Source organism: Urtica dioica, chromosome 5 (genome assembly GCF_054948205.1).
Source record: "Urtica dioica subsp. dioica isolate 48M chromosome 5, U.dioica_male_clone48M_v1_H2, whole genome shotgun sequence".
NCBI lineage: Eukaryota > Viridiplantae > Streptophyta > Magnoliopsida > Rosales > Urticaceae > Urtica > Urtica dioica.
Genome location: NC_142760.1, coordinates 21,639,130 through 21,661,349, shown reverse-complemented (window position 1 = coordinate 21,661,349; position 22,220 = coordinate 21,639,130). Strand labels below are relative to the sequence as shown.

The window sequence follows — 22,220 nt, the reverse complement described above, 5'->3', positions numbered from 1 at the left end:
TGAGGAGGACTTTATGAAGGATGCGAAACCTAGAAGCAAAATTGTGCTTGAAGAAAAGTTGGGTGAGGAAGCTTCTACCTCATCTGTAAGAACTGTTCTTACCCCAACTGAAACACAACCTAACTCATCAGAATCTCGTCAAGTAGTACTTCGACGTAGTGGGAGGGCTACTCAAAACCTGACAGGTACATGTCTTATGGAGACTCTCTTGTAGCCGTCTCTGACATGGATGATCCTGTTTCCTATAGCCAAGCGATGGCTTGTTCTGAATCAAACCTTTGGCTTGACACCATGAAAGTTGAAATGCACTCGATGTATGTCAACAAAGTCTGGAAACTTGTAGACCTTCCCGAAGGGATTAAACCCGTAGGGTGTAAGTGGATATACAAGAAGAAAAGGAGTCCGGATGGACAAGTCGAGACGTTCAAAGCACGATTTGTGGCTAAGGGTTATACCCAACAAGAAGGGATTGACTATGAAGAAACCTTCTCGCCAGTCGCGAAGATTAAATCTATCCACATACTCCTATCGATGTCAAGACAGCCTTCCTGAATGGAAATCTTGACAAGCGCATTTACATGGCTGAACCGGACGGTTTCATGGAAAAAGGTTTGTGAGTTACTTAAGTCCACATATTGTATTAAAGCAAGCATCTAGGTCATGGAATATTAGATTCGATGAAACTGTAAAGAGCTTCGGCTTTGAGCAGTCAATAGATGAGCCGTGCGTTTATAAGTTAATGCACGAAGGTAAAGTTCTGTTTCTGGTACTGTATGTCGATGATATATTACTCATAGGTAATGATGTGGGTAAGTTATCTGAGGTTAAGGTCTGGTTAGCAAAGCAATTCGATATGAAAGATCTAGGAGAAGCCGCGTACATTCTGGGGATCCAAATCTTTCGAGATCGGAAAAACCGGACCCTGTCGCTCTCTCAAGCATCTTATATTGATAAGGTGATGGATCGCTTCTCGATGCAAGACTCCAAGAAGGGCCAAAAACTTTTTAGGCATGGAGTCTCACTCTCTAAGGACCAGTCTCCCAAGACTGCACAAGAGATTGAAGACATAAGGAAAATTCCTTACGCCTCTGCCGTAAGAAACCTCATGTATGCTATGCTCTGCACTAAACCTGCTATATGTTTCGTTGTTGGCGTAGTTAGCCATTTCCAATCCAACCCTGGACCCGAGCACTGGATTGCTGTTAAGCATGTTCTGAAGTATGTTCGAAGAACTAGGAACTTGATGCTTACATACTCAGGTACTGACCTGACTATGACGGGATATACCGACTCCGATTTTCTGGCGGATAAGGATTCCAGGAAATCCACTTCGGGATCTGTGTTCATCCTTAATGGTGGAGCTGTTGTGTGGAGGAGTATTGAGCAATCTTGCATTGCTTACTCCACAATGGAAGCAGAATATGTGGCTGCTTGTGAAGCATCCAAAGAGGTTGTATGGCTTAGAAAATTCCTTAAGTATTTGGAAGTTGTTCCAAACGTCGACGAGCCCATGACCCTTTATTGTGATAATAGTGGGGCTGTTGCTAACTCAAACGAACCTCGAAGCCATAAGCGCTCCAAACATATTGAGAGGAAATACCATTTGATTCGAGAGATCGTGCAACGCGGAGACGTGGAAGTGAAGAAGATCTCAACGGTGGACAACCTAGCAGATCCATTCAACAAGGCCCTAGCGAACAAGGTCTTCGACCAACATCGAGAGGGATTAGGCATGAAGGACTACACACATCTTCTTTGAGTCAAGTGGGAGTTTGTTGTCAATAGTGCCCACAAGAAGAATTATAGTCTTTATTTTGTACATTTGATGTAATAAAGTCTCACGAAGACTCTTGCTTGTAATTGCTTATTCATTAATAAAAAGTTGAAACGTTCATTCATTCTTCCTTGTCTGTTTGAAGCTTTATGATAAAACCTTAGTCTTTAGTCCATAAACAAACTTAACAACTTACGAAGAGACAAATGTAGATTTGCATGAGCAAACTCTTCGTAGTTTGCTTAAAACGATATTCTCGCAATCTGGTTATGGGGCATTGAGAGTTGGAGACTCTGTAGTTCTTCTAGGTATCTTCCGAAGGTACTGAATTGACCAGTGCACTTCTAGAGACAAAATAAGAACAAACCATTTAACCTCTTATGTCTCGAATTCACTACGTATGAATTGCATCGTGCTTACCTTAATCCTTAAATGAGACATGCCATTCCATAACTTACGTATTCTCATTTGGGAAAGTCAGAGTTCGGACTCACTATGTGATTCTGGACATGGCCTATTGGTGAAGTACTAAGTTGTGAGAATGTCATGAGTAACTTTGTGAAGTTCTCATAGATATGGAATTCATGTACAAGATTGCTGAAATGCAATGTATATCACCTCATGCTTTGTTCCTTGGAATGTGAATAAATGAACTGGCCAGTGTCCAGATTGAGTCCTGACTCTTTTGGATGAAACAATGTGACTAGTTAGCTCCTCGTCAATACATTGTTTCTAACTTATTCACAAGCGACAAATGAGTTGAGGAAATAACAGCTAGAAGGGTAAAATGGTAATTTTCTAAATCCTGACTAGCTGATGATATTCATGAAGGGTAAACATAGATAATATTCAGTGGATCCACTCATCATAATTTGGTTGAATTCTTGAGTAGAAAATAAATTCATTTGAACCGAGAGATTTTCAGTGTCAACTCTTTAGTGGAATCAGTTGACATTAAGCTAAACTTGGAAAAGGTTTGTGAACTTTTGAGTCCTAGTGTTTAGCTCAAGCTTTGTTCATTTGGATCCATGAGGTCACTATCACAAATCATATCGAGTAGGAATAGTTAAACTATAAGCTAAGTCAAAACAAGAACGAGACAAGTTTTACGAAAATTGTCAAAAGGGTAAATTTGTCTTTTTGGACATAGCATGAAACGAATGTCAATAAATTTTTTGACATGGTCATATGATGGCCTAGATCACTTGGCCATGATGTGTTCACTGGGCCTTGTGGATTAATTTCATTTCATAGAATTTTACTTGAAAATTCTTAATGGGCTTTTCTTATGTTGTCATGAACAAGTAAAGAAAAATCTAGAAAGACTTTCTAGAAGCCTTTTGGCCGTCCAACCCAATAGAATGGGAGACTAATTTCGTGCAGCCCTAGTGTGAGAGAGAGATTATTTTGTGCATTAATGTATGAAGATACTTGCCAAAAGAAAAAGAGGAAACAAATTTGCATCTAGATGCATTAGGGAATTCGGCCAAGTAAGGAAGGGAACAAAAGAGGAAACAAATCCAAGGGCTTCTAGAAGCACTCTTGGCCGTGTGACTCTAAGGGAAGGAAAGCAATATTTGCTCATGAATATATGATATTCAATAAAAGAGGAAACTACCTTATTGAAGGTAAAAGCTCTCCTATAAATAGAGCCCTCATTCCCTTCATTTCATTCATCCCAAGTTTTAGAGATTTGAGAGCTTCTCTCTCTAGCTTGGCCGCCCATCTCTCCTTCTCTCTCTAAGTTCTTTTCGTTTTTGTTTTGGCACCTAGGTCCTCAGTTGACATAGCGAGTTTAGCTCTTCGACTTTGAGACTTGTTCTTGAGTCGTAGTGTTTAAAAGTGCCCACACACTAATTCCTAATTTTCTCGAGTGATTATAGTGATAGAAACTTTCGTGGTTGCTCGAGTTGGCGAGGAAAGAAAGAGAGACATGCTGCGAGGGAGACGAACGTTTCCAACCTTCTGAAGGCTCATCAACGTTCAAGCTTCTAAAAAGGTTAGTAAATTTATTATGCTCATAATATTTTTATTTACATGTGCTTACTCTTTGTCTAGGTTAGTAAAATCGTTTTACTTGTCAAAAGAAAATTTTTAAAATTTCGCCGCTTACCGAAGCGTTAAACTTTTTCTTAAACCCTAGATCAATTCCAACAGAAGGGACGATTGGGGAGGGCCGTGAAGGAATGATAGGTGAAGTGTGGGACTGATGAACATTACTAGGAAGAACACTGTCAGAGAACAAATCTGAAGAATCAGAAACAGAAAATTGATCTTTAAAGGGAAAGATACTCTCATGGAAAACAATGTTGCGAGTGATAAAAATGGAATGAGATTCAATGTCAAGAAGTTTATACCCTTTGTACCCAGTGGGATATCCTAAGAAAACACATGCTCTAGCTCTAGGATTGAATTTATTTCTATGACTAGTGAGAGTAGAGGCATAGCAAAGGCACCCGAAAACCCGAAGATGAGAATATGATGGTGATCTTGTACTTAAGAGCTCAAAAAGGGTTTTGTTTTGCAAAATTGGAGATGGTGTTCAGTTGATCAAATAAACTACTGTGAGGACACAATCTCCCCAAAAATTGAGGGGCACACCAGACTGGAAAAGAAGAGCTCTCGCAACGTTTAGAATGTGTTGATGCTTACGCTCAACCACAGAATTTTGTGCTGGGGTTTCAACACATGAATGAGTAGAAATTATGCCTTTGGATTGAAAAAATTCATGGAAGGAAACTTCTGGTGTATTGTCCGATCTCACACTTTTAATTTGAGTTGTGAATTGAGTGAGAACCATCTGATAAAAATTTTGGAAAACAATGATAACTTCAGTTTTGGTACGCAAGAGAAAAACCCAAGTGACTCTAGTACAATCATCAACAATGATGACAAAATACTTAAAACCTTCTTGTGTTTGAACATGAAAATGACCTCAAATGTCTATATGAACAAGATCAAAAGCATTGAAACTCAATTTGTTTCGACTTGTGAAGGGTAAACGACGTTGTTTAGCAAGAGGGCAAATGGAACAATGATCATTTGACAAAGATATAGAACCAGGAATCATCAGCTTGTCATTAAGTAATTGAAGTTTTACAAGAGAAGGGTGACCAAGCCTAAAATGCCACAAATCGGTCTTGGTCACAACAGAACAAAAAAAAGGCTTAGGAGATTCCGATTCTATATCAAGGAAATAAAGGTTATTGTGTCTGCTACCCCTCCCAATCATCAAATCCCGAGTAAGGCCCTGAATAAAACATGCATGATGGAAAAAGTTAACAGAACATCTATGGCTTGAAATCAAGGTGCTGACACTAAGGAGATTAAAACCAAAAGAGGGAACAAAAAGCACATTGTCTAAAATCAAGAAGCTAGACAGTTTTACAGTTCCTATTTTGGTAATATTGACAGAGTGACCATTAGGCAAAGTGACAGTAGTGTTGTTCATAGGAGAGAAATGAGTAAAAAGGATTCATCACAACAAACATGATGAGTAGCACCACTACCAATAACCCATAATTTCCTTGACATGAAAGGAGGTGTACAAGAAAGAGTTATGCGAATAGTACTGGAAGAGGAAGGGTGATTTTGGCTGGAGGATGGGAAGAGGTTACTAGACTCAACTTGAGGCCATGTGACATGAGAAGCTGGGGGATTAGAGGCTAATAAACTTTCAATAAGAACCTGATTACCATGTTGGAGTTGAGAACTCAGAAAGGCGATGCACTGCTGGATCTGATCCGTGGTCATCGATCATTGAGAAGACGCTGGAGCTAGAGATGAGATCTGCTTGGGTTGAGGAGTCAGCAATCGCAGAATGCCTTGAGCATTGGATTGAAGAGAGCCCACCTGGTTCACATGGGCAGCCTTAGGTTTGTTTCATGGTGTATACCCAGGTGGGTACTCGTGGAGCTTGTAGCCAACGATCAACGGTGTGCCCGGAGAAGCCACAGTGAGTGCACATGAAAGCCTTGTTGTAGCGAGGTTTGTGATTGCAACAGCAGCGGTGGGGATAGATGACTCGACGGAGAAAGCTGTTGACCCTTGTGGCGGTGAGAAAACTCCAATACCCCTTTGTCTGTCCTCTTGCACAACCAGATTGAAGACCTTTGCAATTGGGGGCATCGGTTCAGCCATCAGGATCTGAGCTCGAACAGCCCCGAAAGACTCGTTTAGACCCATCAAAAACTGCATAACATATTCCTGCTCCAAGTACTCAATCCATGTCTTCATTCCCCCGTAGTTGCAAGATGGCACCGGTTGATAGTTCTTCAGTTCATCCCAGATTATTTTCAGCTGGGTATAATACCCATTAACATCCAAAGCACCTTGTGAGAGGCCTTGAAGTTTCTGCTTGAGCTAAAATATTCTGGGAGCGTTCCTCTGTTGAAACCGAGCCACCAGATCATCCCAGATAGCATGAGCTGACTCCAAATAGAGCAGACTATCAGCTATTTCCTTGGAGACAACGTTGAGCACCACGAACAGACCAAGCTATTGCAACGAGACCAGGCGCCGTGAGATGGATCTGTAGGGGCTGGTTGAATAATGGACCCATCTACGAATCCCAAATTGTATTTGGCGTTGGGCGCCATCAAAACAGATCTGCTCCATGTGTTGTAATTTGGACCAGTGATGGGGTGAGAGACGAGGCTGAGTCCGGGATGGTCTCCATTGTGGAGTAGAAAAAAGCTAACTGTATCTGAGGAGCTAGATTCAGAGAGAGCTGTGGGTGGTGGAAGACCTTGACCGGGGTTTTGATTTCCAACTCCGGCGTTTTGGGTTCCGCCACCACGAGCCATTTAGAAGAAGAAGAAGAAGAAGAAGAAGAAGAAGTAGCGAAAAAGAAAGGAAAAAGGGTAAGAGTCAGAGCTCTAATACCATATTACAGAAAAGAAAGAAGATAAAAATTGCAGAGAAGAAGATGATAAAAGAGAAAAATATTCTCTTCTAATTTTCATTGTGTACAGTACTGTATATATGCTGATTACAAGAAAATGAATATTTCCGTTACAAGGTTTCTAGAAGCTTATTTAGCTAACTAATTAATAAACATATATTTAACTATACAGTAATAAGAATTAATCGTAATAGAATACCTCTCGTGAACAAGTATATGCAGCCACCTTGTAGACATCAAAAATTCCCGGCGGTCTAAATTTTTCCTCAAATTCTCTTTCAAGTGGTATGAACAAATACGATGAGATGCTTGCGGAAAGATAGCCTTGATAGCATTCTCGATGCTCTTGTGTCGATCCGATACTATTACCATGCTTGGTCTGTCCTGAAACGTAGCATTGATTTTGTAAAAAAAAAAAAAAACCATGAGTAGACTTCGTCATTCTCCGAATCTCCTATCCCAAAAGCAAGCGGAAAAATTTGGTTGTTTGCATCTTTAGCAGTTGTATGTATAACGTCCCACCACAGCGTTTGCCAAAACTGTCCCATCAACAACTATTATAGGCCTTCACTCCATCCACCCATCAATCAATGGAAGCTTTATAAGCCACAAATGATTATTTGAACCTGTAAGTCAAGCACCAATAACTATTACTCATATACCATAAACCGGTCCACTACATATTCTGTAAAGCAAATCTCATATTCAAAATCAAATCAACTCTATCTACAACTATTTCTCCTAATTTTAGTCGCATTTACTAATTGCTGAATATTAAAAAGATGGTTCGAAAGATAAAACTCAAAATTATTAAATTTATTGTAGACTAATATAGCTATGTGTATGCCATACAATTATCTAAATATGCAATCAATGACCAAACACGCAATCATTTACAATAAATAACTAATACTTTCATGGTCAAAATCATTTTTCCAAGTAAGCGTCTTGTTAAAAATAAAGCTCCTTGTTCCCAAAAAATTTCAGTTATGTAAATTAATAGTGTTACCTGTCTTCTTCATCCTTCTCCCAATATGCATTCGATCCAGGGTTGGTGGTTTGTACCATGTGCAAGTAATGACGTTCGTAGCTGCTCTTTATACTTCCTTGTATTTGTTCCAATGTGTGTTCTTTGGCCCTCCATGCTTTTGTGTATCTTATTTACACTCCCTAAAATAACTACATATCGCTTTTTTCATCTTTCGCATTGTAATTTGTCTTTGGGTCTTTAAGTTTCTCCCTGAATATTTTGCTTATCACCTACATTGATGAATGCTTATTTTCTATCATTTTGTAATCCAGTAAGCATGTATATTTCTCAAAGTACTTTACTACTTTAAACTTGTTCGATCCCTTTATTAATCGTGAGTTGAGCATCCATTTGCAATGAATGTCGTCTACACACCTAAACGTGGCCTAACGATAGCGGGACGGGATGGAATCCCCGCTACCGTTAGTCCTAGTAACGGGACGGGACTCCCATTACCGTAACAGTAATGGGACGGGACTCCCGTTAACGGGACCTGAGCCATACCACATAGTTCCAGCAACTACAAAAGCTGCAAAAAACGGTGGTCCCGTTAGTCCCGGCCGAATTGTAAAATAGCCTTTGTAATATAACCGTTTGTAAAATTTCGGCCGAATTTTTTTTTTAACCCACTTATTTCTATCCCCCCCCCCCCCCCCCCCCCCCCCCCCCCCCCCCCCTTTAATTTCATTCATTTTCTTCACACATTTCTCTCAAACTCTTTCAATCTCAATCTCAAACTCTCAAGCTCTCAATATCATTTTTTCATGGCATCTTCATCTCACAACCGAGGAGGTCGAAGGGGAAGAGCTTCCCGAGGTCAACATATGCACCGATTTGAAAAAAATTGGTTGCACTTGTCTCACCCCCCTGACCAAAACACCGAATACAGTTTCGATCCAAATTATGTTTCTCCTACTTTCGCCCATTCTGAATTCACCAAAATTCCAAACACTCAAGTGCCATACTACCCTCAAATGGATCCTGAGCAAGCCTATCAAGCTCAAATTCCGCTATCCGAAGTGGCTTATGAAGCATTTCAAGAATACGAGCAACATATGCGTGAATCCCAAAATCCAAACGAAGAAGAAGATGACAATGAAACCCAAAATCCAAATGAAGAAGATGAGGAGAAGGAAGAAGAAGACCTACCACCACCACCACCACCTCAACGTCGAAGTCAAAGTCAAAGCGATCCTGCCGTTAAAGAAAGTGCCACAACCTCGACAACGTGAAAAACAAGAGGAGACACAACAACGACGAGCACGACAACAACAACAACAACAACAACAACAACAACCACCACCTCAACAACAACAACAACCACCTCAATAATCACAACAACCACCACGACGTCGAAGTAGGACTGTTGTATGGACGTGGTTTGAAGAGGTGATTGCGAACGGCGAAAAAGTCGAAAATATCAAAATTGTGACAAAATCTTCAGCGCTCACAACACAAGAGTCGGGACGTCGCTCTTGTGGAGTCATCACAGGCACTGCCGGGGGACGCAATCTGGAGCCTCGTCAAGCGCTATAAGTAATATCGATCTTGTAGTCTTTAGACGTGATTTAGTAGAATACTTTGTTTCCACCAATCAATCTTTTAGACATATCGAATCTCAAGGCTTTGTTAGATTCATAAGTTCTATACTTCCAAACGTTCAAATCATGTCTGAGAAAGCCTTGAGATTCGATATCCTAAAATGGTTTTTAGAAGAAAATGAACAAATGAAAGCCACAATATCATCTGGTAGATATAGTGTAGCCTTAACCTCGGATATATGGACTAGTCAATCAAAGATGGATTTCATGAGTGTTGTAGTGCATAACATAGACGATGATTGGAACCTCAACAAACGTATCATAGCCTTTAAGAGGATAGAAGGTTCTCATGCTAGTCAAAAAATCTATGATAGAAGCCTTTAACCAATAGGATTATCTCTGTAACCTTAGATAATGCCACAAGCAACAACGCCATGGTTAGAGAGTTAAAAGATAGACTTCATTGTGACAATACCCTTTTGCGTCAACGATGCGCTACCCATATCATAAACCTTATAGTTCAAGCTAGAGCCGCTAGTTATGACCCTTCCATCAACAAAATTAGGAATTACATTAGTTGGATCAATAGTTCAACCAGTAGAGTAGACGAGCTTAAGAGACGCCTTAGACACAATGGTCTTCAACAGCGCACATTTCATCTAGATAACAAAATTATGTGGAATTCTAACTTTCTTATGTTGGCCAACTTTTTATCCGAGCATTATGTCAATGTTATTGTTTCTTACATTAACAGTGAACATGGCGATGACGCTATTTCCGAATATGATATTAAGATGGTTGAATCATTTGTTTCTTTTCTTGACGTTTTTTACAAAGAAACTTATTATCTTTCCGTTGTTTACACTCCTACTTCTTTTCTCGGTCTTCATAGCAATTGTTGTGCATTTTGATAAGTATAAAAACGAAACAATTTTTGAAGATTGTATTCAAGCAATGAGAGCCAAGTTTCTAAAATATTGGGGGGCTGGAAAGGTTCCATTATTATACGGTTTTGGAGTCATTCTAGACAGTCGATGTAAAATTGGTGGATTAAAAAAGTTTCTTAAGTACATTAGAAATCATTTCGAGGATCAAGATTACATTGCACTTGATCTTGAGAGGATCGTGCAAGCTTTTTATGATCTTTTCGGGGTTTACGAAGCGAAACTCCTACCACAATATCGAACGCAGCCAACTCAATCACAGATGCAATATCCAAAAAAACACCAATACACGAATGTGTTCATCAACGCGCTTGCATATAGCCCATCTCCTCAACAACATGAAGGTGGGACAAGTCAACCGAGGTCGAGCCCAGCTGATACACGTTCCCATCCCGAGATACAAGAGTACGACCGGAACGAGTGGGTCAAACCGGATGACGAAGCCATCGACCTCTTAGTTTGGTGGAGACAGAACGCAAGGAGGTTCCCGGTGTTGTCATCTATGGCACAAGACATCATCACCATCCTTGTTTCAACTGTATCATCTAAGGCGGCTTTTAGTAGTGCGGGACGCATCATCGATGATAGAAGATGTAGCTTGAAACCGGAGATGGTCGAAGCATTGACATGTGGTAAGGATTGGATTAAACATAGAAATCGAGCACAAGAAACATTCATGTGCTTTGATATTCTTGGCGATTTTGAAGTTGATTTTGCAAATGTAAACATCAATGGTCAGTGTAAGTTGTATAACTAAGGGATATCCCGACCCTTGTCCGAGATAATTTTTCAAATAATTAACGAGGTAAGGGGTGCTCTTTTTCCTCGCCGTCGCACCTTTATAGGAGTCGGTGAGGTTTTTTAGGAGGTCCGTTTTTAAATTGACCTTCTTCTTTATTATTTCTTTCTAGTCATTTAGTTTAAAATTCTTTCAATTAAATCTTTCTATTTAATTATTTAAAACCTTTTAAAAACATTTATTTTATATTTTTTTAAAACCTAACGGGTTCCCAAAATCCCGTTAGGTGGAATCGCACTCCCGTCCCATTACATAACGGGACGGGACTCCCATTTGATCAAATAACGGGGAGAGGACGGATGGCGGTAGCGGGAGATGTGGTATCTCCCTCTAAGCCAGGTTTATACACACCTAAAAAAAGTTTTACAAAACAAAAAACAGTAATTACAGAAATCAGGTTTAAAGAAAATACAAATAACAATAAGGGCGTTTTAAAAATATGACCAAAAGCAAACCTCTTTTTTTGGTTTTAGCCAATGTTTGTCAAACTTTAGAAATATAGCCAAACGGACTAATAAGCAAAAAAAAAAGTTTGATTTGCCCTTATGTATTAACAAATTCGTCACTTTTTCTCTCCTACTTTTTTTCTTACACTTTTTTTTCATAAAAATTCAAAAAACCATATCTATCTCATACGAACTCGAAATTGAGTGTTCTAAATCCTATGGATTCATGATGCCGAGATCTTCAAAAATAGATCCATTGTGTTTGATAGAAAATCATGTTTAATGTCATAGATGTAGAGAAATCACGTTATTGCCTTAGACATGGAAATAATTTAAATTTTCGGAAATCATCTGGAAATTAATGGAAACGTAAACATGATGCATTAAACATGATTTTTCATCAAACACAATGGGTCTATTTTTTAAGATCTCGGCACCGCGAATCAGTAGGATTTGGAATCACTCAATTTTGAGTTCGTATGGGATATATATAGATTTTTAAAGTTTTGGTGCAAAAAAATGTAAGAAAAAAAGTAGGAGAAAGAAAGTGACGAATTAAAAAACAAGAGAGAAAAAGTGAAAAAAAAAACGTTATATTTATTTAAGGACAAATATAGAATTTTAACTCAGCACCTCTAGTGCCATCTAATATAGTTGGCTATTTTTCTAAAGCTCTTCAAACGTGGGCTAAATCCCAAACCTTCAGTATAAGGTGACCTAGTTAGTTATAAAATTCTAACAACAAGCTCTTTCTATTAAGGTTTTTTTAGTTTTAGCGCAACTAACAGTAATGACTATATATAATACAGTTCTTAACAATGAAGTTTTACGAATAGTATTAACATATTTAAACACACTATTTGAAGATTTACAAACACTAAGAACAAGGCCAATCTGCAACTTACACCGAAAACCAAAAAGAGAAAAAACTATAGTAAGTTATTTATGATTTTGTTAAACTATTATTGAATTTAAATTAGTTGTTATCAAATTTGATAAACCGATTTTGAATCTGATCAACTATTATTGAAACTGGTTTTAATTGTTTTCTTATTTTGCAAACTTAAAGTTTGGTTAGCAATGTTATCGCTCGTTTTCGGACAACTATTTAGGAGCCCAAAGTGGTCAGACCCAAGGCCAGACCAAGTGGTCTCGCTTCGGCTCGAGCGTGTCGGACTTGGTATCCCAAGTCGTCCCTTAGCTGTCGATGGTGTTTGCCTTGTCCGACGTCGATCCTGCGAGAGAAGGAAACGATGAACTACAAAGGGGAAACAGAGGGGGTGCCTCTGTTTACCTCTCCGGCGCTCAACATTAGAAGGATTTAGGTGGAATATAGAGGGTTTAGTGTTTAGAGGGCCGAAGCTTGAGAGAAACGAGTGAGGTACGAGTTCAGCAGCGTTTCAGTACTCAATTTCGGATTACCTGACTTGAGGGGTCGAGCCTTGTATTTAAAGGCGACCAAGGAGCGTTTGGAGGCCCCTAGGCCGAGTGACGACCCAGGGTCGGCCATCGGCCGAGTGACGGACCTGGGCCGGCCATGGGCCGAGTGACGACCCAGGGCCGGCCGAGTGTCGAGTGACGGTCCTGGGCCGGCCATTGGCCGAGTGACGGCCCAGGGCCGGCCATCGGCCGGACGGGAGACTGCCGGACGAGAGACTGCCGGACGGGAGACGGCCAGACGGCCACTGGCCGGCCGGGAGAAGGCCGGGCGGGACTGGCAGAATGGGAGATGGTCGGACGGGCACCGGCCGGACGGGAGATGGCCGAATGGGAGACGGCAGGATGGGCGCTGGCCGACCGGGAGACGGTCGGGCGGGACCGACCGGCCAGGAGAAACCCGGACGGGCGTCGGCTGGCCGGGAAGCGTCGCAACGGTTCCGCCTTTGTTGGTCCGGATTGGCCAGCAACACCTCGCTTCCTCGCGGTTCTTCGAATTGCGATGCGTATCGACTCCTTAGTTGTTATCAAATTTGATAAACTGATTTTGAATCTGATCAACTGTTATTGAAACTGGTTTTAATTGTTTTCTTATTTTGCAAACTTAAAGTTTGGTTAGGAAACCCTTGCGCTAAATTATAATTTATTGGATCTTCTTACCGCATACTCAAAATGTTTCTTTATTGCTATCATCGACAGATTTTCTTGGAAAATTTTTTTACTCATAAAAATGAGTTTCTCTTTCATCTCTTCAACAAAAACTCCATGTAGCACAACGAGAGGTGACTCTGCTTCATTCTTATTTGAAGATTCGGATTCATCCTTCATTCTCGATGAATTAGGCTCTTCACTCGTCATCGAAGTGGCAACGCTCTCTGAGATCTGGTATTTCTAAAGCTTCTGCTTATATGTTCCTTAGTTAAGCTTTGTTCTTCTTATTTCGATTGGTTTTCAACAACCAGTGGCGTTTTTTTTTTTTTTTTTTGTACTACATCATTGAGTAACAAGTGTAGATACACTTCAAGATCTCCATCATTTTCAATCTCCATATATCTTGATCCCATGACAAATGACAACTTTGATGGTATACTTCCATGCTTGTACTGCAATGTTGTTATTGTTTGTCGTGTTAGAAAAGGGGTATTTTCGTCCCAAAATTATGAAAAGCATTAGTGGTGAATGTAAAATATTTTAGGGTTATATAGGTAATATAGCAATGCGATTATAGAGGTTTTGGTTTTAGCCAACCTTTTGTTAATTTTCTGTTAATAGCCACAGCAATCTAGTTACAACATGTTAAAAGACGTGAATGACCTTAAATAACCTCAGCCAAATTCCCGCCCATTATTTTCAGCCTATTAATTTAAACAATTAATAGCACTTTTGCTCCCTGTAGTTTGCCACTTTTTTCAGGTTAATCTTCGAACTCTCAAAACGATTTTTTTCATGCTCTAACTTTGTTTTTTTAACTGTTTTAGTCCTTCCGTCAAAATTTCCGTCAAAAATTCTGTTAAATAAGTCATCTGTTTGTCACCTGACTTTTAAAGGAGGGTAAATTTGTAATCATACAAAAAAAAATTAATATTTATATATAATGAATTAAAAATAAACATAAATTGTTAAAAATAATAAAAACAAAAAAACAAATCTCTCTCTCTCTCTAATGAACATAAACTCACCTAAATCAACAAGCAGCTTGAATTCGAATTATATCTATCAGTGTCAGTATTGAATTCGAACTAAATATGTATATTATATATTAGTGTCTCTCTGCCACCACCCCATTCCTTCTCTACCGTGGACTACAGCGCACTGCCACAGATCGAGACAGCGAGACGAGAGGCGTTTGGGATGGGGATGATAGGAGACAAGTGGCGATCTCCGACGGGAGGGAGATCGTGGTCGAAGGAGCTCTCACCTCGTTTACAAGCTGATTGAGAGAGGCGATAGTGTGATCGTCGTCGACAATCCTCTCTCTCTCTCTCTCTCTCTCTCTCTCTCTCTCTCTCTCTCTCTCTCTCTTCTTCGACCTTGACTGTACAAGAAAAATTGGGACTTTTTTACTTTGCTTGAGATTCTAGGTTGTGGTTCAAATTAGGCTTGGAATTTGAGAATCGTTTGTGAATCGATGATGAATTTGAGAACTGTTCCAATTAGGCTGTGGTTTATTGTGTTGCATGAATAATTTTTCTCTTTAATTTTTGAATTGGACCAAAAATTCATGTGACTTAGGACCATTGAATTGTGAAATCTGAGCATGATTGTGTTGAATCTTTGTTGTTGAAGCCATAATCTATGGGGCTTCGAGTCCTCCTCGATGACATCGTGGTTTTTTTTTTGTTTTTTTTTTTTTTTTTGTAAACAGAGCATGGTCGATGATGAGGAAAAACAAAACAAAAGAGAAAAAAATTGGAAAAATATTGAATCTAGGGACATTGAGAAGATTTAGAGAAGACGGGAATATAAAATTCAACTTTTTTTGGAATCTTGTTTCTCATGAACCACACATGAAACTGAAAGCCAATGTTTTCTTTACAAACTTTACAACAACTTTATTGCTTTTGCTAAAATATTGCTCGGAATTCAAGTTTTGATTAAGGCAGCGATCAATATATTCACACAAACATTCTTCTTAGAGACCGGAATTGATTTTTTGCTGGAAATGGAGATGATGATAACGGGGTCTCTTTTCAGTGTGCGAGAGAGAGAGAGAGAGAGAGAGAGAGAGAGATTTGTTTAGTGAAATTATTTTCTTCTTTTTTACTAATTTATTTTGTTTATGTTAATTATGTTGTTTGTTGTAAGATTATTATTTGTTCTTCATTACCTTGTCAGGTGAGAAAAACATGCTTATTTAACTGACAGAATTTTTAAAATTTTGACGGAAGGACTAAAAGAGTTAAAAAAAACAAAGTTAAAACATGAAAAAAAAAAATCGGTTTGAGAGTTCAAGGATTAACTCGAAAAAAAGTGGCAAACTACAGGGGCAAAAGTGATATTTATTCTAATTTAAATGGAAAACAAATATTCGGTCATAACTACTCGCACAAATTGAGGGAGGATTTAAAACTCAATAAATACACATAAAACAAAGTGACTCTTTCTCCCCTCTCATTCAGCGTTCAAAGAATAAAATAAATGGTGAACGGTTTTTTTTCATGATCTGATTGATCGGCTCAATCGACTCAGATCCATCGCCGTCGAGAGCGAGGCCAACAGACAGTTGCTCCAATCCTCCGGCGGCGCTGAATTTCTCGCCTCGATCGTCCTCTCCGGAGATTCCGAGCGCGACGAAGCTTTTGTTAATTTTCCAGCTCCACTTCTCCACGTATATTTGTTTGGAGAGTTTTCTTAGGCACTCCTAAACTTACTGGAATGTTTTATATCACGAAGATTTCATTATGATTTTTTTTTTGCTAGTAATTAAACTTTCATCAGCGAAGCCGCGGCACTATCATTTGCGTCTTCGCTTCGATCACGCGCGGGCTTTCAGGATCAGAGCTGAACCTCCGGAGAACCGACGACGCCTACGGCAATACAACTTCCACTTAATTTTTTGTTTTTTAGAAAAATTAGATCTATATATGGGTTAATGGGTCTGTATATATGCTAATAGGAAATGGCTCTTTATTTATTTATTTTTATTTTTTTGTCAATTCCATCCAGTTTTGTAAATACGTTGATTTACAATTAATATCAATTGTTTCATCCAGTATATTCGTGTAAATAAATTGAAAAAAATTCTAGAACTATTTTGGACGTTCTAAAATTATGAATATATGAAAGACAAAAGAATTGTAAAATTCAAAGATTTTTGCGTGGTGATCAAAATAATCTCTTAAATGAAAACAAATAATATCAATAAATGAAGAATATATTTACAGATTTTATCTATAATCAATTGCCACAAAAATAGAAACTAATTAGCTAAAGTCAACACTGAAAATTTCCAAATACACGTTATCTTTCCAAATCGATTAGATTCAAAATTTTAAAAAAAATGCCTAATTCAATTAGCGGGCGTAATAAATAAGGGCAAATGTGTAAAACTAATTTAATTAATAAAATGACACGTATGCAAGATGACTATTCACGTAACCAAATTGTAGTGTTTAAAATGGCTACGCGTAGCCAATTCTGTTTATAATTTAAAAGAGCAGCGAATGGTGATAGTTGAGAACCACTACCACAACCAATCACTTCACTAAGCTCAATAAAAAAAACAAGTGGATTGATTACTCATTTGTTTTCCCATATATGCCACGAATTTTCCACTTGGAATCTCCAACCACGTTGATGAATGAAAAAAAGGGCCTAATATAAAGAAATCAACACACCAAGCAAAAGATCTTGTGAGAGCATAGACCAAAATTTACGTGACTCAATGACTGCTATTTATTATCTCTCTGCTCTTCTGCAAACACTGATAAAAAGGCCACAGAAGATTTTACTTTTTTTTTTTTTTTTTTTTTTTGGCAAAGGTAAATCATGCCATCACTAGAGATAAGATGAAGAACATGGCCATTTCCATAGCTCACCACAAGCCCGAGCACATCCTCAAAATCCAAGGAATCACCACCATCAAAGTTCAAACTTGTTTACGCTCATTGTGGCTCAAAGAAAAATAAAGGAAAAAAACATAGCTGATCTAAGAGGAGTTCTTAAGAACCCATTCGACCAAGGTAGAAATCCCGAATCCAGTAGCGCACTTTTTCTTGTCGCTCCACACGGGGCCGGCCATGTCGATGTGCATCCACTGTACATTTTCATCCACAAACTGCACAGAGAACAGTCCAAGATTTCCAGTTAATTTAAAAAAAAAAAAAAAAAAAAAAAAAAAAAAAAAAAGGAACGTGCTCAATAAAGAGGATTTGTGATTAAAAAAAAAAATCGAATATTTTGTTTTACCTGTTTCAAGAAAAGGGCGGCGGTGATAGATCCTCCAGGGCGACCGCCGGTGTTGACCATATCGGCAATTCCAGATTTCATCGAGTCCCAGTAACTCTCCTCCAATGGCATCCTCCAGAGCTTCTCTCCGCTGATTTCCGAAGCGCTAACGACCTCCTTTGCCAGGTCATCACTAGGGGTAAAGATACCTAAAAGAACGGATTTATGATCAAATGCCCAAGTCAAATAGTAAAACCACAAATTGGAATCAAAGTCATATTAACCTGAGCATGAATCTAATGAATAATTATAATTTACAGTTAAATTGAATAAAGAAAAAGACCCACAACCTTTTGGCTAACTCGGTAAATCAAATATGAATATTCAAACAGGATACGCAAATCGGGTCATCTGAATAGAAGACTGGTGTTTAGAAGTTTCAGGGAATTAATTCTCTGTGATCTTTCATTGAGAACTTGTATTAGCTGACTTTTCAAATAGGGTTTTGATCTATTAACAGTAACTTTAATAAATAAAAAAATAGTAAGAAATGATGGTCTAGTTTTAGACATCAAACACTAGGTCATTAGTGGCGGAGCCACAAACAAAATTTGGAAGGGGCCAAGGTCAAAAACTAAAATTACATCAAACAAAATATATAATCTAGGAGAGGAGAAAAACTGAACCTATAATGGGCTAGAAGTATTTTCTTTTATATAATTCTAGTACATCTCTTAATTATAGAGGTATTTTAAAGGGATCACGTTATATATTTTATCAGATAATTAGCCAAATAAACATTATTACAATAAATAACACAAAAAAGGCTGAATACTAATTTAATTTCTTGAATAAGAAAATAAAAGTAAAAGGGTTAAACTTAAAACATATATATGAAAAAAATAAAGACCAAGGCCTCCCTTGCAAATATGTACCTCCGCCTACCACTGCTAGTTATATACTAATTTGATTAGAAAATAGTGTAATTAAAGGAAGAGAAATGCTTCCCCAAACAAGGCCATTATTATAAAAACAATCGGATTTTTAAAACTAAAACTTGATTTGAGTGCATGTTATTACTCCTCGTGGAGAATATGTTTCTACCTGCAATTGTGGGTCCAAGAGCAACTACACAGGCCCCGGTCAAAGTCGCGAGATCAACAATCTGTACGTGTAGAATATTATTTTAAGGTGTTATAATAAATACAATCTCCAAAACAAAACAAATAGCAAACTCTTAGGAACTGTTTCACAAAGTGTACCTTGTCAACACCTTGATTACAAGCATACACCAAAGCATCTGCAAGTGTAAGTCTTCCTTCGGCATCAGTGTTGTTGACCTGTAAATAGTGACAATAATGAACATAATTGCAACAAAACACAATATATATATATAGATATATAAGGAAATCGATTTTCTACCTCGATCGTCTTCCCATTTGAAGCGGTTACAACGTCCCCGGGTCTCATTCCGCCCCCACTTATCATATTCTCACATGCCGCTACGATAAAGTGAACCTGCAAAAAAAAGCCAAAGAAGAAAAATCCCTGGTCAACCACACTCATCAATGGCGAGATCTCAATCAAACTTAGGTTCGAATTGGCTTATGTACCTCGACACCTGGAGGTTTGATTTGACCGATGGCTTTCGCCGCACCCAACACTGCGGCGGAACCGCCCATATCGAATTTCATGAGCTCGATGGAGCAACCGACTCCGGTCTTGATGTTGTAGCCACCACTAAAAAAATAAAAAATAAAAAAATAAAGATACTAAAAAACCCAATATCTCACTTACAATTTTGAATTTTAACAATTTTTATGAAAAGCGAGATTTAAATTAAGTACCTGTCAAAGGTCAGACCCTTTCCGACTAAAGCCAGCTTGGTTGTGACGGGTCCGGTGGGTTTGTAGCACAGATGAATGAAATGAGCGGGGTTTTCCGAGGCGGCAGCGACGGCCAAATATGAGCCCATTTTCAATTCTTTGCATTGCTCGACGTTCAATATTTTAGCAGAAAAAACGTCGCTGTACTCGGCTGCAATCTTCGAGGCCTCTTCAGCTAGCACGCCTATCAAACAGAAGCAACCAATGATAAATCAACGGTAGATAGAGAGTGACAATGTCATGATTATATATTGCATTACGACGTACCGGGTGTGAGCACATTGGCCGGGGAATTCACAAGCTCTATCCCGAAGATGATTCCGGAGGAAAGCTCTGCAGCGTATTTGAGCTTCTTTTCCAGCTCCGGTCCAGTTCCAAGGCCGATAATGTCCACGGATTTCAGCCCCGATTTCTTCGACTCTGACTTGTATCTATTGTCACCATGAGAGCCCAATAAAGTACCTACAAGGTGACAATGATATCCACATATTAAGAGAAATGAATAACAGAAAATGCCAAGCAATAAATTCTTATATTAAAGTCACCACCGAAAATTTGTTTGGCAGGTCAGACTCGTGGTTTACTTCCAAAAAAGCCCTGAATTCTAGCCCCTCTATAAGTACCCATCTAGCAATTTCTAGAGATTAAACCCTAGTTTAGAAAAACAGAAAATTCTAAATTTACCGGTCACTATGGCAGAAGCAGAGCTAAGCTTAGACTCAGCAGAGAGGCTGTCAGAGGAGGCAAGCACGACCGCGATCTCGCTGGCTTGAGCGGCTTTGGCCGCGGCGGCGACGGCTTCACCGAGTCCCTTGAAAGCCGAGACTGTCAAAGCGGAGTTTCCGAGGCCGATCAGGCCAACTCTTTTTGAGCCAAGGCCTGGGAGCCTCAGCACCGTTGACTGGCCCGCCTTTCCTTTGAAATCCTCCTCAAACGATGCCTCAGCCAATAGACCCCCCAAGTGGGAATCAAGCTTCTTTAGTATCGGATTCTCGAACTTGGAGTTTTCGTCTTTTGACATATCCTTCTCGGTCACAGCCACAGCGAGTATGTCTCCTTTCCATTCCACAACATCAACCGCCTTTGCCAAGAAACAGATCTTCACACACATTTCAATAAACATTAGAAGAAGAAAGAAATCAGATTCATCTCAGTGGCATCAATATATTTTTTCTAGTAAAAATATACCATCAGACATTTTCACGAACACTTGGCATGCGACCTAATACTCGGTAACACCCACAGCTAATCAAATCTCAATTTGTTTCACAATCAAAATGGACCAAGCAACAAAAAAAAAAACTACAATCACAAAACCGAATATATACAATGATTCACTGACAAACACAGCAAACATAAACTCATCTGGACAAATAAAAAAATAATTTAATACTTCAACCTTAGAGTAATAAGAAGTAAATCTTAAAAAAAAAAAAAAAAAAAAAAAACGAAAAAAACAAAAACAAAAAAATTACTTTATCATTTCTCACAAGTTCAGATCAACATCGACAGATCTCAACGAACCCACAAAAGAAATGGAACCAGATATGAGCCCAAAAAATTCTTAGAACAAGTAAACAAAATTATATAAATCAAATTTTCTGACTGGAATAACACCAAATCAACGCGAACAAAGAAAAAGAGAAAACCTTTGGGGATTCCATGGCGTTAGGTTGAGTGAGGCCAAGAGTGGCTTTGGCGATAGTGCGAGCCATCCTCAGATTGGGTCTTCGGTAAGACAAGGGGTTGACTGAAAAAGGGACCCTCAGAGAAGGGCAAGATCGTAATCGAGAGAAAATCAAGGTCGAAGAAGAAGCCGATAGAAGCGTAGACGCAATGGATACAACAATGGCTACCATATTTATAGTGAACCTTAACTCTAAAGCTAAGCTGTCACTCTTCCGCAAAAGCCTGTGTGTTTGTTATTGTATTTTTATTTTTATTTTTATTTTCATTATTATTTAATCCTGAATAATCCGTGAAGCTTCTGTATATTGTTTTAGCTGGTCACGAGGGTAAAAAATATCTAAATTTAATCCCTTATAACCTTATTACAAAAAAAAAAAAAAATACATAAATTATTTGCGTACCCATAAGACCCAATCCGTTATGGGTAGGGTCTTCTCAGGATCGTCCCCAATTAAATTAGATTTTACAAAAATAAAATAAATAATAATGTATATCAAAATTAAAACAATATTATAATTTTTATTAACCATTTTTATAAATATTAAATGAATACATCTATTTCTTCATAAAGTTAAAAAGGATCTATCAAGATCTTTATAACGTGTTTTTAACTTCGTTCTAACTATTTAACGAATAGACTAATATATAAAAACAAAAGATTTAGCAAAACAATTCTTTTAGTAATTTAACTTTTCTAACTTTTTGTCTTGTAAACATAATATTAAATCTATAAATTCAAGCACACATAACTTTTCAGAAGTTTATCAAGAGCTTTTTTTTAAAGTTAATCAATTCCTCTTTTTTTTCTTCTTTTTTTTTTTCTTTTTCTTTTCTCTATATGTTCAAATCAAAAAACAAAAAAACAAACTACCTAATATCATTTC

General features: G+C 38.4%; 1 protein-coding gene across 1 annotated transcript; it reads right to left on the bottom strand.

Moving 5' to 3' along the window:
* Positions 1–17,251: 17,251 nt before the first annotated feature.
* Positions 17,252–21,571, bottom strand: LOC149397611 (leucine aminopeptidase 1-like). The gene is made up of 10 exons (XM_089615006.1): positions 21,297–21,571; positions 20,332–20,746; positions 19,915–20,109; positions 19,609–19,831; positions 19,375–19,501; positions 19,184–19,279; positions 19,024–19,101; positions 18,866–18,926; positions 17,783–17,970; positions 17,252–17,651 (listed from the first exon to the last, which is right to left on the bottom strand). Exons 1-10 carry the CDS (start codon positions 21,504–21,506, stop codon positions 17,523–17,525), a joined length of 1,722 nt encoding a protein of 573 aa, XP_089471132.1. The 5' UTR covers positions 21,507–21,571; the 3' UTR covers positions 17,252–17,522.
* Between the last annotated feature and the right edge of the window lie 649 nt (positions 21,572–22,220).